The sequence below is a fragment of the Ambystoma mexicanum genome, chromosome 2q (assembly GCF_040938575.1).
Source record: "Ambystoma mexicanum isolate Mex_15411 chromosome 2q, UKY_AmexF1_1, whole genome shotgun sequence".
Taxonomy (NCBI): domain Eukaryota; kingdom Metazoa; phylum Chordata; class Amphibia; order Caudata; family Ambystomatidae; genus Ambystoma; species Ambystoma mexicanum.
In genome coordinates this window covers 53,421,083-53,439,054 of record NC_090924.1, presented here as the reverse complement: position 1 = coordinate 53,439,054, position 17,972 = coordinate 53,421,083, and the positions used below count along the sequence as shown (strand labels likewise).

The window sequence follows — 17,972 nt, the reverse complement described above, 5'->3', positions numbered from 1 at the left end:
AGGTGCTGATTTTCTTGCTCAGTCTGAGCGTAGATTCTGCTGCAGGGAATTTGTGCTCCAAGGACCAGATCGATTTGGCAGTCATAAGATCTGTGGGGTGGTAGGGTATTAGCTTGTTCCTTTTGGAACACGTCCAGATAATCTTGATATTCGGAAGGTAATGAACAAATAATTCCTAGGATGGATTTTCCTTCGAGCTGTAGTTTCCTCCCATCCCTGTGGTAAAAGCGTTTTGCACATTCCTGAGGAAAGGTCAACTTCCTGGTGAGCCAGTCAATCCTTGGGTTATGGGTTTCAAGCCACGGCATTCCAAGAATCATTTGGAACTGGGGGCCCCTATAAGGTCAAATGTAATGCTTTCCTGATGACCATCCTGACATGTCAGCACCTTATCGGTGTGTTGAGTTACTGGCCCCAAAGAGAGCTCTGAGCCATCCACGGCAGTGACATTTTCAGAGCGTGTTTTTTTCTGAAGTGGAAGGCCTATCCGTGCGGCCAAATCCTGATCGATATAATTCCCCACCGCACCACTATCAATGTAGGCTTACAGGGCATGGACTGTTGATGGTTGTTGGTGGTGGGTTAGAAGTACCGGGATGACTAGGTGGGAGGTCTGTTCAACTTTCTTGATTCCGTTCAACAAGTGGACCCCTACACTTGCCCGGCATCCGAGTTTTCTGACTTCTGTTCCTTTGCTTCGGTTTCTTTGTCCACGGCCCCTACCACTTTCTTAGGGGGTTTAACAGGGCAATCGCGCAAGAAGTGTCCAGCCTTACCGCAATATAAACAAAGATGCTGTTGTCTCCTCTCCTCTCTCTCAGCCTTGGAAATGGGAGCTCGCAATCTCCCGATTTGCATAGGTTCGGTAGCTTCATGAGCCCTGGTTTGACTGTCCTGTGGTCGCAGGTAAACCGACCTCGCTTCTGCCCTTGTGCCATCCATCTTTCGGTCTTGAAGACGATGTTCTAGTTGTACAGTTAGGTTAATATACTCCGCACAACCCTCGGGCGGATTGACCACTTGAGCTAGCGCATCTTTTAACTCACCCTGTTGTCCTCGGTGAAATAGTGCGGTTCCTTTCTCCTCCGGCCAATTAGTCTGTGCAATGAGGCGGTTGAAGGTGGCAATGTAAGTCAATAAGTCATGATTCCCTTGTCTAAGCGATAGTAATTTGTTGTCTAATCCTTGTCCTTGGGTGTGCCTGGCAAACATTTTTTCCAATTCCTGTTGGAATTCCCCAAAGTTCCGAAGTATTGGATCCTCCTAGGTTACTAATGGGATGAACCAGTCAGCTGCAAAACCTCCCAAATAGGAAACTACAAAAGCCACCCTTAGGGAAGGCTCCTGGTCGACACAAGAAGTGGAGGCGGCACTGGTTCATGAACACAGCGGATTTTTTCGGGTAGCTGAAGAAGCGTTCTGGAGGAGCCAGGGGAACTGCCCCCGGGAGTACCACTTGCACTGGAGGTGATGGCTGGGGCAATGGGGTTGGTGTGATCCCGGGTAACAGAGTTTGTCCTGCGTGTGCTTAGAGCATTTGCCTTGCCAGATCATCCGTCCGCTCTCGGGCTACTATGAGGTCCTTTCTCAAGGAATTAGTCTCGTCTTGAGGCATGCACTTCAGCCCGAAGCTCCCCCAGTAGTTGGGCTAATTGGTCTGTTTCAGAGGTTTCCATTACGCCCAGGCAGAGATTCAGAGGGGCTTCATATTCTGTTACGCACACCTGGTCTCTGCGGGGGTGTTGGGCACGGTTAGAGAAGGTCCAATATGCGTTCCTGGACGTCCGAGTTGAACTTGGTAGCCCGTAGCTAGGCTGTCCTTCTAATGTCCGTGGCAATGCAGATGGCACGGCCTGATGAGTCTATGTGCGCTACAGTGAACTCCATGATATCCTGGACCACCATTTTAGCTTCTGCCAGCCCCGTCTTGAAACATGCCTGGCTCTGCACAGGAAGTTCTGGAAGGAAGTCAGCTATTTCCCACCAAAGCCTCTGATTAACAGCTGCCAGCATGGCGTCTGTGTTAGATTGACGCAGGTGCAGGGATGCTTTGGAATAGACCTTCTTTCCATACACCTCCAAGATCTTCTCCTCCTTGCCAAGAACTGCCGCAGTCGAGGTGGCCGAGGATGATTGAGGCTTGGGGTATAGTGATGCTGCGGCGATCATCGAAGAGCGTGGTTGAGGATGAGCCGTCAGTAAAAGTGGATCCCCTCCATCTGCCTGTAATTGGTGTTGATTAATAGGCTGGGCCGAATGGGGTTTCAGCCATCCCTTTTTGGCCAAGGCGACAACGTCCGTTTGCATCGGGATCCCCATTCTAGCTGTGGGATGTAGGGTGAGGACCTCAGCCAGGATCTCTGCCTCCGGCTGTTTGACCTCGGGTTGCGGAAGCACCAAGTATTCGGCCAAACCTAAGAGGCATTCGTGAAAGGGCTTGGCTGAGGAGGGCGTACAGGGGTCGTCGTCCTCATCGGTGTCCGGCTGGTCCGGTGCGGGTGGAGGAGTACTCGGCGCCAAAGGCTGCGTAGTAAGGACTGGAGCCGATGGCTGCTGTGGAGGCTGGTGCGGAACCAACTGAACTGTGGGAGGCAGGGGAGCCAGATTCGAAGGACCCGGCAAGGGCAGCAGAGGCTGCGCGGGGGGGCCTGCAGTGCTGGAGCCATAGGAGGAATGACTATAGGCGCAGGCGCCATAGGGAGCATGTCCCTGATCACATCCCGAAGGATGGCCCCCATCTGAGGAGACCTCATGAGTGTGAGGAACTTTCCAAAAAACCTATCCTCATAGGCCGGTGGGGTGGTAGGTGGTAATGACGGGGTAGCGGATGGCTGCTGGGGCCGGTGCGTACTCTGTCTTGCTGGTTGCGGGGTAAAACTGCCCTGCGACGCTGAAGGATAAGTTGTAGGCCACGTACCTAGTGAAGATCAGTCCCACCTTGAAACTCGTTCTCCCACCTGCTCTGCACCAGGGGGCAGTATCGGACGAGCAGCCATTTTGTCTGGCCCGGCGGCCATCTTGTCGGGGTGCTTGCCTCAGGACGAGGTCTGGTAGGCGTATTGCCCTCGGCTCTGCTGCCGGTTGTGCCGCATACAAGCGCCCCCCCTCAGACATTTGTCCGGTACTAGGGAGTAGCCCCTCTAGTGGGCACCTGGTAAAAGAACCTTGTGGTCCCTGCGCACTGTCTCCGGAAGGATCGAAGGACCCCTCGGACTGGCAGCCTGTAGCTGAATCAGCCTCGATACCAGTGCTGATGCAAGATCCAACCTCCCTTGGGCCTTGACCTGTGTTTGACAAAGTTCTTCAAGTCCTCTGGAGGCGATTTTTCGAAGAGCTCCCTCCACCGAGCTAACCTCTTCTTCAGAGAGTGCGATATAAGGGCGTCACATATGGTACAACCCTCCCAGCCGTGATCAGGACCAAGGCAGCGGAGGCAAAGAGCGTGGGGGTCTGACGTAGGAAAGAGCCCCTCGCAGGCTGGACACCTGCTGAAGCCCACTGACATCAACATGCGCTGGGCCGGAGCGTGGCACCAGAGGACCGAGTACATGATTAAGACCAAAAAACCGAAGACAAAAGACAGAAGATCCAGGGAAGAGCGCGTGGAATTACAAGGCCCAAGCCAAACCCAGGAGCGCTGGTGAAAGCAGTCCGTTCCAGTCGATGCAGAAAAGGAGCATGGCACCGGTGGGTGGGGTCAGGGGAGCGCATGCTCCCAGGACCGTGCCTCCGCACACCTCTAAATTTAAAGGGGAAGAAGGTTTTTTATGGTAAAAAGGGTTCAGTCTCCCGTCCCTAGCGTGGGATGCCCATGCAGTATGGAGAAAAGTGGATAGGACGTAGGAGTATTATAAAGATACAATGTATCCAAACCAAACTTCACTGTAAGGTGATGTGTGCAGTTTAAAAAACACAAGATATCCACTAAAGGAGACACTGTCTCCCAGTACTGATAATCTAATGAACTCATCAATGTTCCCATAAAAATAAGCACAAAGCAAGGGAAGTAAAGCAGAACACTTTACTTACCTCCAAAAAGTCATGTCAGCAGTCAAAAAAAAGAAAAAGAAAGGGTGTCCCATACTGCCACCCACCTTCGCGGTCATCCGACCAATGAAGCGTGTGTCAGTTGAGGCTTTCGCTTCCACCTTCTCGCGTCCCCCTTCGGCTGACTCTCACCCTGACACAGCCCTCTCCACTCTGCTATATCTGATACCCTCGATATCCTTGCCCCTGTCATGAGAATACGCCTGAAGCCCAAAGCCATATGTAACTCCTGGTACGACTCGGATCTCGTCACCCTTAAACCCAAGTGCAGGGTGGCAGAGAGGAAATGGCGCGCTTCATGTTCAACCTCTGACAAACTGGCCTGCCGTCTGCTCCAAAGGCAATACCGGCTCTCCGTTCTCACTAAGAAGAGAGCCATTATCCAAGCCCGCATCTCTGCGGCATCTAATAATTCGGCCGAACTCTAAAATCTGCAAGGATCTGGCCAACCCTGCTGCAGTCTCCACCTCTCCTGTTCCCTCCCAGGCCCTCTCACAGCACTGGCCTCTCACTTCATTTAAAAAACTCAGGACATCCTGTCCTCACTCTCCTCCTATCACCTCCCCTCCTCTATTCCCTGCTCTCCCTCTGGCCCTTCTGCAGCCACTCCTCCTCCCTCCTTCTCTGCCTTTCCCCTTTTTTCTGCTGACGAGGTTTCGAGACAAGTCCCATCTATGAAAGTCTCGTCAGAACAGGTCCACCCCTGTTCCTCCAAAACTATCAAGGACCACATCGACTCCCTGGCGCCTGCCCTGGCTGACTTCTGCAATCACTCCTTCACCTCTGGAGTCTTCCCACCCCCCCTCAAGCACTCCCTTGTGCACCCCCTTCTTAAGAAACCCACTTCAGACCCCTCCTGCCCAGCTAACTATCGCCCAATCTCTATCACTCCCTTCCTGGCCAAGCTCCTGGAGAAACTGGCCATCTCCCAGCTTAATCGCCATGCTGAATCTGTTGGTAGTCTTCATGACCATCAGTCTGGCTTCAGAGCTGCCAGAAGCACGGAAACTGCTCTCCTGAACATCCGTGAGGACCTGCTCTCAAACCTTGACTCTAACACCCCTTGTGTTCTCATTTTGCTCGACCTCTCTTCTGCCTTTGACACCGTCAACCACACCATCCTGCTCAACCGTCTCCGTGATAACCTGGGTATCACTGGTCAGGCTCTGGCGTGGCTGACCTCCTTCCTCTCCAATCGACCCTCCCAGGTCCAACTGGGTTCCTTCTTCTCTGACATCTTTTTCTCTACCTGTGGTGTCCCCCAGGGATCTAACCTCTCCCCCTGGCTGTTCAACCAGTACCTGGCACTTCTTGCTCACCGCATCGCTGCTCTCTGTCCCAACTTCCAGTGCTATGCGGATGATACCCAGCTCATTTTTAGGCTACCCTCGGCCTCCTCTTCCCCTTCCCTCATCTCCGACTGTCTTTCTGCTATCCAGGAATGGTGTGCCGCCAACGACCTCTGCCTTAATGCCAGTAAGACTGAGATTCTACTTATCGGCACACCCACTCCCTCCTTCCCTGCAGCTCTCTGGCCGGCCTCCCTTGGCCCTCTTCCTGCTCCTACCTGCAAGGCAAAAAAACCTTGGGGTCATCTTCGACTCCACACACTCTTTCTCTCCTCACATATCTGACGTCTCTAAGAAGTCACACTACCAGCTACACCTCAGAGGTATCCTTCCCTTCCTCTCCTTCCCCCAGAAGCTCACCGTCTCCAGAGCCCTGGTTCTCTCGAAGCTGGACTACTGTAACAGCCTCTAGCTAAATCTTCCTGCCTCTACTCTCCGCCCTTTGCAACTCATCCATAAGAGGACTGCGAGACTTGTCCTTAGCCCAGGGACCGTATCTCTCCAGGACTGAAATCGCTACACTGGCTCCCAGTGGCCGCGGGGATTAAGTTCAAAACCCTCTGCATTGTCCACAAGGCCTGCTGGGGCCTTGGGCCAAAATACCTTCAACTCTCTCTTCCTAAATATCTTCCTTCTCGAGCTCTTCGCTCATCCACCTCCAACTACCTTAGGGTCAGCCGCTTCTCCAAGCAACGAGCTGGCGGTAGATCTCTCTCCGCAGCAGAGGCCTCCCTCTGGAACAGCCTTCCTGCCTCCCTGAAACTTGAGAACCATCTCGGGTTCCGGGAAGCACCTCAAAACCTTCCTCTTTGCCTCTGCTTTCTCTCCCTCTCTCCCCTGCTAAAATCACTGAACCTGCACTGAATCTGCAACTGGCCACTCACCGATCTCGGTCCTTGGCCCTGCCACTCTTCCCTGCACTGCCTACCTGCACTACGGGACTGTCTCTGTATCCTACAGCCCCTTCTCCCGGCACTTGCCTTGCACTTGCCACCAGCTGGCCCTATTATTTATCTTGTATTCTACTAACCATGTACTGCACTTCCCCTCTCCTCTCCTCTTCCCCTTGCACTTTTCCCAGTCCCCCTACCCTTGCACTTGCACGATCCGAATGACACCTGGCCTAGTAGGATCGTTGTCTGTTCTCTCCTTGTTCACCCCCCCTGCCTCGTCGCGCCTTGAAACACTTGGTTATAGGCGCGTTACAAATGCCATATCATATCATATCATAAAAATGTATGGGCGGAAAGCAGCAAAAAGAAATCTTTCCTAACACCTTGGGGTCCAGATGGGACAGAACAATCTAAGGTATCAACCACATTAGCTATCAGGTGTTGAAAAGTGGCCTGATGTTTACCCAGGGTAGGAGCAGGGAGCATGTCAAATTCTAGCAAGGCGTCCAGACCACCTGCTCATGTAAATCAGCTGCAAGATCCCCCAAGTTTCCTTGTTCATAAAATTCCTCTGGGAAATCCCAAACATTTCTAGGGCAGAGAGGTTATAACCCAAAGGGGATGTGATCACCTTACTCACCATAAATGTCTTCCATATTAGACATTCATGCACACCTAGTGAGTGGAGCATACTCCAGAGGAACTTTGGCAAAGCAGGCACAACAGAGGGAAGGGTTGGGCCGGAAGACGGATGTTGGATGAGTGGTGCAACTTCGAGGCGGATCCTTCTCTGTTTTCGCTGTGAGCAAGTCCAAAGGTGTACGGTCGCAGGATTTAGCATAGTCTCTGGTGACTCGTCCGAGCACGGTGGAATCCAATGCACTGTGACAGGTGACAGAAAGCATTGGCGCTGGGGACTTGGTAAAGATATTGACCATCTTCAGCCTAAAGGCCTCCCGTTGCTCAGAGGTGGAAGACTGGGTGGAGAAAGCTAACTGTGGTGTCTACTCCTCAGAGGAGTCCCCAGAGCAGTGACTCTGTTTCCTCAAAGAGGAGGAAGAATACTGTTTAGAAGGCCTGCCGGGCGAGCAAGACCTTTTGTACTACCTTTTTCTTTTTCTCCTTGAGAACCGGGCCGTTCATAGGTTCAACATTCTGCGACAGATGACCTTGAATGAGTCAGTTTTGCACCTTTCTGCTTGTGGAGAAAATATAATTGTTTTGCCGCCTGCTCACGAAGTGCCTTGAGCTGCTTCGACTGGCACGACACGCACTCCTGTGTGTTGTGCTTCTCCAAGGCAATATAGACAGATCCTGCGAGGAGCAGAGACAGTTATCTGATGTATGCATTTGACGGAGGGTTTGAAACTCGACATGGAACCACGCTGAACCCCTAGCGGAGAAAAAGCTTCTGAAGAGCAGCTGTGCTAAGGAGATTGATAAAGATGAGGAATCCGCAAGAGAAAAGAATCAATTAGAACAATGGTTTGCATTTGAAGTTTGGAAGAACTTCCTTTTCTTTGCCGCTGATTAGTTAGCAAGTGTTCTGGGTCCTGATAATGTTATCGCCTTGCCAATGTTTCATGCAATTCCTGGCTGAGACATAGTGTCCTTTTTTGGAGGCAGAGGCAAAAAGACAGCTTGAGACACCTGGCATACATGCAGATATGTCACCTAAGCATTTTGTACTGTGGCTGATGGGCCAATTCAACAGTCAGTAAAAGCATTACTGAAGCTATTAGATAGATTATTAGTTTTGCTATATAACCGTACCAGCAGCGAACACCAGGTCAATAAGGCAAGAAATCAGCTGTTCATGCAGAAAGGCATAGCAATTGACACTCTACCTCTACAAGGGATGCACCCATTCAGCATATCAAAAGAGCTGTATAGCTTGGCTGGTCACTGCTGGGCCCAAATGATGACTGCAAGACTGCACATTTGCTCATGGAGTGATTGTGGGTGAATGGAGGACAATATGGGTGGATGGGAAATATGCTGGACAACCCTTGTTAGGCAGAATCCTGTGCAGTTCCCTTAGGGAGCACTACAGAAGATTAAGACTACAGGTGAGAGCAATAAATCCCCTTTGGTATCAGTCTGTACCACAAAGATTTAGTTGGTAGCTGTGTCTGAGCAGTCAGACTTATCTCAAGAGGGAGATGAGCAGTATTCAGGGTTTACACAATAGGCCTACATGTACTATGGCACAAGGAAACACTGACCAAAGCTTTGTATTAAAAAGTAGTTCTACATTTATTTTATACACTTCTAATAAAACACATGTATCACAGTCATCAAGCAAGTTAAATTAAGTCAAAGGAAAAATATACATACTCCCAAGTTAAATTGTAGACCAAGTGAACCAGAGTGAAAACTGAGCAAAACGGCACAGTGAAAACCACACACAAGGGATTCTCAAGAAATTTCCCACAAGGGAGGGAAAACACAAGTTATTTATAAATACCTTCTTACACACCCTAGCAACACTTCCCATTAGTTTGTGAACCAGTTTAAGCAAGACAGTGCATCAGTATAGAAAATACTTAAATGAAAACGGAGCAAAATGGCATTTCACAAGGAAGAAAAGGGTACTTATAATAATAATAATTTGGCATTTATATAGCGCTACGAACCCTCAGGAATCTGAGCGCTGCTTATTATTACCCACGGTGTGTGGTGTTCATTTATCGACCTCGGAAGGATGAAAGGCTGAGTTTGGCCCCGCCGGGATTCGAACCTGCGTTAGCAGGTTCTGCACAGATGTCAAAGCGAGCGCTCTACTCGCTGTGCCACTTGACCGACTATAAAAAGTAGGTGCACCAACACAGTTCTAGTTGAGAATCAATCTAGAGAAAGCAGATCTAATAAATGTGACCAGAGTCAGTGGTACAGGGCAAGGGCCCAGGAGCAAAATGTTCTTGTAGCTGCAGTCAAGTCTTTGGTTAACGATTTTGAAAAGGTGGATGCAGGAAGCAAAAGACAATGATAAGAGAGAGGGGCGGCCAACCCAACAGGTAGGTAAAGGATTTAAAACACCTTTAGTGCTACCGCGAAGAAAGGGCGGTCTGGCGGAACAATGTACCTTTAAATGAAGAAGTGGCTCCTGCGGTGGCGGGCGTTCCTGGTAGTTCCTGCAGTTCGAGGGATCCAACAGAGGAAGAGAGGCTCTCATCATGGAGGAAGGTTCGAGTTACTGTACTACCCAGGGATGAATCCAGCCACGGTGCTGCTCAACGAATAAAAGTTACGCTCCTTTAAATCGCGGTCCGGGTGGACTGGTGCCTGGCTATCCGGCCTCCAAGTACAGGGTACGGGAGATTCGACCAAGGCAAGTCCGGGAAGGCGATTGGCAAACTGGTTGGCCCCACCAGTTCAAGGGAAGAAGGCTCTTTCAGATGAAGATCTTCTCTCGTCGTGTGGAGAAAAGTGGTGAGACGCTGCAAGAGGGCTTCACCGGTGGTTCAGTCGTTGCAGGTGTCTTTGGCTTCTCTCCTCTTCGGCTTCTTAGTTCCAGTGGCAACGTCTCGCTCTTCCAGTCCTCAGGACCATGCTTTTATGCAAAAAGATCCCCATGCATACAGCCTAGCTGTCACTCACACAGTGGAGTGGTCATCTTGGCAGGAGACCCTCCAGCCTATCAGGATAGAGTGCAACATGGGTTGCTGAGGCAACCCTGTCCAGGGGTCCTACTCCCCCCTCCCACACAATGGACCCACCCCAGACTCAGTGGCGCTGAAAGAAGGGCTTCTTGGCAGAAGCCCGCCAAAAGGACGAACAAAGGATCCCCAACCTGGGTTAGGAGTTTAGAGAAAGACACGAGCAAGAAGTTATATCAAAGTTCTGGCAAATAAAACCTACCAGAGTCAAGTTAATATTAAAATGAACCGGCGGTATGTTACAGGCTGTCAGAAAAGGTGGTAGCCTCGAACAATGGGAAAATCCCATAGGGAAATATTTGCGGTCGAATATTTACGGTAGTACCCACTGCCACCAGCCAGAAACTTTTGAGAAAGGGACTGTACGGTGCCCTCTCGAAAATGAAAATAAGGGAAAATCTATCCACCCTTTCCAGTACCTCCATAGTAAGATGGGTTGTACTGGTTTAGTTCATAGGATTTGACTAGTAAAGTCAATTGGGACTTTACATGCCCTGGGAGACAGTAGTCAGTGTATGGAGTCTATGTTATGTTTGGGGGTCGCTACGACACCCCTGTGTCACTGCAGTGAGGGTACTGTGTAACACATGTGAATAAAGATGGTTCCTATGGGGTTGAGAAAATCCCATAGACATTAAACACAAAAAATAGCCTAGAACACACATAGCAAAAATGCCTAAGAGTGGGAAAAAGAGTCTCACTCTTAGCAGGAAAAAGAAACAAACCCTTCAAATCCAGCAAAGCTGCTGGGGGACTCTATAGGTAAGGGAAATTAGCTATAAAATGAGAATTCTCCCTAAAAACCCTACCAAAGACTTGCACAATGTGGCTGCAAGGAATACTGTAAGGAATGCTGTAGGGAACACTGCAAGTATCAGAAGGTGCTACACTGTGCTGCTCAGTCTTTGTGCATACTTTGTGTTGACTAAAATAAGTAACGAAGTGCATTTGACTATAAAAAAAACATTTACACTAGTAGGCGTAGTAATGATAACTTTGCTTTATCACGGATCATACCTTTGTTCCACTGCAATGCCTTACCATTGAAAACCATAAAAGTCTATGTTATGTTGTAAAACTGACATTTACTTATCTCATCCTATTGGCATTTATAAAGCGCACTGTACGCCCAAAGGCATCATGGCGCTAGTTTAAATTTATACAATCAAGCATCACAAACACTAAAATATACATGATTCTCCAGAAATGTAGGAACCGTAACAGCAATAAATTGACATCCTGAAGAATGGCTGCCAGGTTTTCTACAGGAAAAGTCTGAGATGGCCTTAAAGCCAAACATCTTCAATGTGGTATGGTCTAAAAGCGTGCTGATGTTCATGCATCTATCATCAAAGGCACAATTTGTTCATGTATCTGCAGAACTACTTGGGAATTCTCTCGGTACTACTTCCTATCTTTAGATAAGGCCAGGTGACTCAGCATTGCATCCGATCGTTAAATAAGATCCAGTGACTCTCTTGCATGGATTCCTATGGCCGAATACAGTTGGGAGGGTATACGCACTGCTTCAAAACAAAATATCTGGGGATTCTCCCAACCCTGGCCATATCACGCAATAAGATGCATCGAAAGAGGCATTCACTTTCTGAGACCTACCCTCCATAACCCTATCACCCGCTAGGAGTGGGGGGTAGGAAAAAGCCGACCACCTTCTGCTTTTTAGAACAACCAAAATGTCACTTATATTCAGACACTTACCTATCAGGTGACACGCTGATCTTGCTCTTCTGATGGCTGGTCTCAGTCACTCTGTCAATGCCAGCAAGAGGCCTGCTGCTTAGTCCATCTCCCATTCCAGAGTAGGTGATTGCGTCATACAGTGGCGCAGTGGGAATTAGAGGAGAGATCGAACGTAAGCCATTCAAAGCTTCCAGTAAGGAAATGGGCTCATACCCTGGAGGGATGTTATCAGAGTTCTACAAAGAAAAAATTAAGTCAAATGTTGAATACATCTATACATGGAATTTTAAACCTCTCAAACTAATAATAATAATAGTAGTAGATTCTAGTCAAATAGGAAATTCATGTCAGCAGAACTAAATTACTATTATCAAAGTGACTGTTTTCTACAATGCTAAATATGTACGAATATAAGAAGGAAAAGGTGACTAGTGTACTAATACTTATAGTCCATTTCTTCTAAAGGCTTGGGACATTGCGTACTATAGGGATGGGATTTGAGCATTTTCTGCAGCACAAACAACTCCCCACAATACAAGATACAATCCAACAGGTAACGGTCACCTTCAAAGATGAGAAAATGTCTCTCTGAATCTTGAAAGTATTTGGCTCCATCCATAATTAACTTGAGGGCTAGGCGCGCCAGACAATGTAATACCCCTTCTGCATCCAAAGAAAGTTGAGAGTAAAAAGGTTGTTAAGGAGATTTTCTGGTTTAAGTGAAAATCTGAAACCACCTTATGAATAAAGGAAGTACATGTTTCCAGGACCACCATGTCCTTATGGAAGATTGTAAATGGATCCAAAGCAGAGAGCTTTAATACTAGGCTAGCAAAACTGACAACTTCTAGAAACACTATCTGCTGTAATACGAAATCAAATTCCACCGTCAACATTGAAGGGTTTATGGCCGCAGACAGTCGGAACTACATTAAAATCCCATTGGGGGGACCTGAGGTTTTGTGGGCTGAAAGATCACACTGGCTGTCAAAATGCTGCTCAGGTACTGCATTGCAAAGTGATAAAAAGGAAGCCTATGCTCTGATAAGCCGTTATGAATGCTAGGTACGTTTAACAGGAGTCATTTAGGAGACCATAGGAGGCAAAGCGAGTAGCTAAAGACAAGAAGTCATCAAGGGAACACTGAAGTGGATTTCTACCTTTCTCAAGCCATCATAGTAGATTCTGGTCCATTTGCTGTTATTTTATTTATTTATTTTTTATTTAGAATGGTATGGGATACATTACTCACCGTAATCTTATTTCTGATACTTGTATCTGCTTAGATTCACATGCTGTGCATAGGCCGACATCTAGTGGAAGCTGCAGAATATTACAGTTTGTTTTTCGAAACTCAAAAATGGGCGTCGACACAGGGCGTGCCAGTAATACTATCCCTAGTGTGACGTCCACTTTACCCATGATCCCTCACGCGTGTAGGACCCTCAGATTGTATTTTTTCTGACATGAGGTAGCATGAGTACAGATTATCCAAGCAGATAGAAGGAAGATAAGACTACAAACATCCATGCGCCTTCTCTCAGAGGGGAGGAAGGATGGGTCAAATGTGAATCTAAGCAGATACAAGCATCAGAAATACGATTACGGTGAGTAATGTATCCCTTCTGAGGCTTGTGGAATCTGCTTAGATCACATGCTGTGCACAGATTAGCGAGCAGCATTAGAAGAAGGAGGTGGGATGCGAGAAGGGTCCTGAGCAAGCAGATGTCTTAGAACCGCTTGTCCCACTTGGGTATCTGTCTTGGAATGCATGTCAATGCAGTAGTGCTGAGTAAAAGTGTGAATAGAGCTCCAAGTAGCTGCTTTGCAAATGGTGTCAAGGGGTACATTTGCAAAGAAAGCCAGAGTGGCCCCAATGCCTCTTGTACAGTGGGCTCTTGGCGTGAAAGGCAGTTTTTTTTTCAGAAAGGGAGTAACAAAGCTGGATACAATTGTCAAGGATGACACTCTATTAAGATTGGCACAGGACACCCAGGAAGGATTTGGGTGGTTGTGCCAAAGTAAAGTGGACAGAATAGTTCACACACAGCTGAAAGAAAGGAGAGCGAAAGTAGGCAAGTGTAGTAAGGGAAAAGGTACAGAATAGATTCCCTCTTGGGGTGTATGCAGATATAGGAAAAGAATATTCCACGAACCTTAGGAAAACTCGAACCTTCTGCACAGTTTGCTATAACAGAGGCCCACACTTTTTGCTCATGACTTGGAACAGCAGCTATGGGTGTCTGTAACGTAGAAACTAGACAAGGGAAAGGGCAGAGGTTGCCTGACGGAAACCAACAGACAAGCTCGGTACATGGGGTTTACAAACAGTACAAGAGAAGACACCACAGATAAATCCAGGGAAGAGGAAGTTGAATAGCAAACTAGCAGAAGGAAATGAAGGGAAAGCCGTATAACAGGATTGGATAGGGAGAAAGAACTGAGGGTTGAAAACAAGGAAGGGAGCAGCAGTCAGGAAACAGAGGAACTGTAATAACTGAAAGTAAATAATGAAGGTAAACTGATGTGGATAGCAGAAGAGGTAGGGTACAAGGTAGAAAGCTCAGAAAAGCAGGGAAGCAATGGGCAAGCCCAAAAGAAGCAGGGCTGTAAGGAAGGAAGCCCCGAGGGATAGGGCTTAGGGCAGCGGAGTGAAGCAAGCTGCACGGCAAAGAGCCCAGAAGGGCCGGGCAGCAAGGAGTGAGCCCAGAGGAGTAGGGCCGCTGACTGTAGAAGGGTGCAAGAGTACTGTAAAAGGGTGCTAGACTGGAAGCCCAGCGGACGAAGACTGTAGGTTGAAGGCAGTGGAGCGTGATCTGCTGTAAGGCAGGAGCCTGGAAGGCAAGGGCGGAAGGTAGCAGCGGAGCGTGATCGGCTGCAAGGCAGGAGCTGGAAGGCAATGGCGGAAGGTAGCAGCGGAGCGTGATCGGCTGCTTGGCTGGAGCCTGGAAGGCAAGGACGGAAGGTAGCAGCTGAGCGTGATCGGCTGCTTGGCTGGAGCCTGGAAGGCAATGGCGGAAGGTAGCAGCGGAGCGTGATCGGCTGCTTGGCTGGAGCCTGGAAGGCAATGGCGGAAGGTAGTAGCGGAGCGTGATCGGCTGCTTGACTGGATCCTGGAAGGCAAGGACGGAAGGTAGCAGCGGAGCGTGGTGGGCTGCAAGGCTGGATCCTGGAAGGCAAAGACGGAAGGTAGCAACGGAGCGTGATCGGCTGCAATGCAGAGGAACCGCATACAAAGATACGTAGCACGAAGCAAAAAGGTGCTGGAAGGACTCTTAATGCAAGAGACTGAGCCCCTGCAGGCAGCAGCTTTTATACTGCCCAGCCCAGCACAGAGGCAGGCTAATTGGTCGCACCTGGCTAAGCACACCTGCAGACAATCGGCCACCTCCCTCTCTGTTCCTGAGCTGGTGGAAGCAGAGCAAATCCCTAGAGCTTCTGGGGATTGTAGTTCCGATGATGACCAATAGGAATAGCCAGCAATAGATGGTTATAGCCAAGTGCATTGTGGTTATTGAAGTTTGTTGGAAGAAATAGAAAAGTACCAAAGTCTCGAAAATGAGAAATAAGGTCCATAATGATCGCCAATATATGCGCCCATGGCGCAGGCATGACAACAATTTACAATCCACTTGAGATGGCACCTTTAGAGACGCGATCTCCCTCTCTGCCTGTAGCTACAGAGACAAACAGTTGGTCTGTTTTTCTTAACGGCCTGGTCTTGTCTACATATGGAGGACCGCTCTTCGCACATCTAGAGTGTGTAGTTTCACCTCAGCAAAGCTCTTGGGTTCTTGGAAGAAGGCTGGAAGCTCAATGGACTGGTTAACGTGGAATTTTGAAATAAACTTAGGTGAGAACCTAGGGTGTGTACGTAGAACCAGTTTATCCTCATGAACAGTAAAGAAAGGATCGTGCACTGACAGAGCATGAATTTCACTGACGCTTCTTATGGATGTAATGGCTATTAAGTAGGCAGTTTTATAGGTCAGGTGTTTGAGACTGGCTTTATGAATGGGTTCAAATGGTGGGCCCATGAGCTTAGCAAGCACCACATTAAGGTCCCAATCAGGTGGTGGGTTTGAAATTGGAGGGTGGAGTCTTTTTACCCCTTCCATGAAGGCTTTAACCACTGGTACTTTCCACCACAAAATCTTGCTGTGGGAAGTGGTGTAGGCTGATAGCGCTGCTAGATGTACCTTCAGTGAGTTAAATACCAGGCCTGCATCCAGCAGGTGGAGCATGTAGGTGACAATATTGGAAGAAGTGCAATTAACTGGGTTGATTTGCTTATTCTGGCACCGAACAACAAATCTTTTCCATTTATCAAAGTAACAGTGCCTCGTGTTCGGTTTCCTAGATTCCTTTAGGATGTCCATACATCTCTGTGGTAAGTTGAGATGTCCAAACTCTATGACTTCAGGAGCCATGCTGCCAGGTTCATTCAGTTGGGTTGAGGGTGCACTGTTTGTCCTTGGTGCTGGGACAGTAGGTTGTGGCAGCACGGGCGTCTGATGGGTTCGCACACGGCTAGTCTGCATAGGTGCGGGAACCACGGTTGCCTCGCCCACATGGGAGCAACTAGGATGAGCGTCATCGATTCCCTGTGCATCTTGTTGACCACCTTCCTCATGAGAGGGGTTGGTGGAAAAGCGTAGGCAAACATCCCTGACCAGTCCATCCGCAAGGCGTTCCCCTTGGAGTCTGGCTGTGGGAACCTGGATGCGAATCCTGGACATTGTTTTCGCTTGTGGCGAATAGGTCTGTAGTGGGGAAACCCCACTTTGAGAAGATGTCTTCTACGACTTCTCTGTGTAGACCCCATTCGTGTTCTACTGGTAGGAGATCTCTGCTCAAATAGTCCGCTAGTGAATTGAGATTCCCTGGAACATGTTGCAATGACAGGTAAATGTTCCATCTGAGTGCCGATATCCAAATTTTCTGGGCAAGCTTGGACAGATTTGGCGAACGAGTCCCTCCCTGTTTGTTTAGGTAAAACATTGCTGTTGTGCTGTCTGTTAGGATCTGCACTGATAGGTTTAACAGGTGGGGCTCGAACGTTCGAAGCGCTCCGAATACTGCCAGAAGCTCTAGCAGGTTGATATGATTATTGGCCACTGTGTGAGACCAGAGACCCTGAGCTGTGTGGTGAAGGAGGTGTGCTCCCCACCCTGACAGGGATGCATCTGTAGTGACTACAGCCTGTACTTCTGGATTGTAAAAGGGTTTCCCCTTTGACAGGTTCTCTCTTGTCCACCAGTGAAGACTTTGTACCAGTGTTGGCGAAATGGCCACTAGATCGTCCCACTGACCACTTGCCTGAGACCACTGTTTTGCCAACCATTCTTGCATGCGACGCGCAAGCGCGCGTGGGGACCAGGTAAATACATGATGCCATCATGCCCAGCAAACGCATCGCTTTGCGCACCGTTATCTGGCGACCGGGCTGATATAGAGGAATTTGCAGTAGTAGATTCCGAATTCTTTCCTCCGATGGAAAGGCCAACCCCTATTAAGCGTCTAGGACAGCTCCTAGGAACTGTTTGGAGGTGCTTGGCACCAGGCTTGATTTTTTCTCGTTTACGGAGAAACCCAATTCGAAGAGGAGGTCGATCATTCTTTGAATGTTTGAACTGCAAATTACTGGGGTTTCCCCCGTGATGAGCCAGTCGTCCGGGTAAGGGTACACTGGGATTGCCTCCCTGCATAGGTGTGTCACCGCCACCGCCAGAACCTTGGTGAATACCCTTGGAGCCAAGGCTATACCGAAGGGCAGCACCTTGAACTGGTAGTGCTAACTGTCCACCTTGAAGCGCAAGAATCTACTGTGCGCTGGGAACATGGAAATATGAAAATAGGCATCTTTCATGTCCAATGTTGCCATGTAATCCCCCTTTTTTAGGAGGGGGATTATCTCTTGGAGAGTAGTCATGCAAAATTTTTGGGGCTTGACATACTTGTTTGCAGGGCGTAAGTCCAAAACTGGGAGCATTGTCAAATCTTTTTTTGGCACAAGCAAGTAAGTTGAATAAATACCCTCGTTTACCTGTTTTTCCGGGACGAGTTCGATGGCATCCTTTTCTAGAAGATTGACGATCTCCTCGAGGAGGATCTTTTCGTAGTCCAAGGAATGTACTTTTTGTCGTGGCGGGTGGTTTCAGGGACGCTCGAGCAGTTCTATGCAGTATCCTGCGGACACCGTGGACAGCACCCATCTGTCTGATGTGATCCCTTCCCAAGCTTGGGTGAAGTTGGTAATGTGTCCCCCTACTGGAGATGCGTGGGAAGGGACCCTGATCGCAACGTCACTGTTTTGCGGGAGG

The 17,972-nt window shown here is 48.8% G+C and overlaps 1 protein-coding gene across 2 annotated transcripts in view; it reads right to left on the bottom strand.

Annotated features, from left to right (window-relative positions):
• Nucleotides 1-17,972, bottom strand: part of MGRN1 (mahogunin ring finger 1) — a 1,054,550-nt gene that overhangs the window by 154,487 nt on the left and 882,091 nt on the right. For both annotated transcript variants that reach the window (XM_069646807.1, XM_069646806.1), the window contains exon 13: nt 11,668-11,885. In XM_069646807.1, the coding sequence (XP_069502908.1) occupies nt 11,668-11,885 (218 nt within the window). The remainder of the gene's footprint in view (nt 1-11,667; nt 11,886-17,972) is intronic.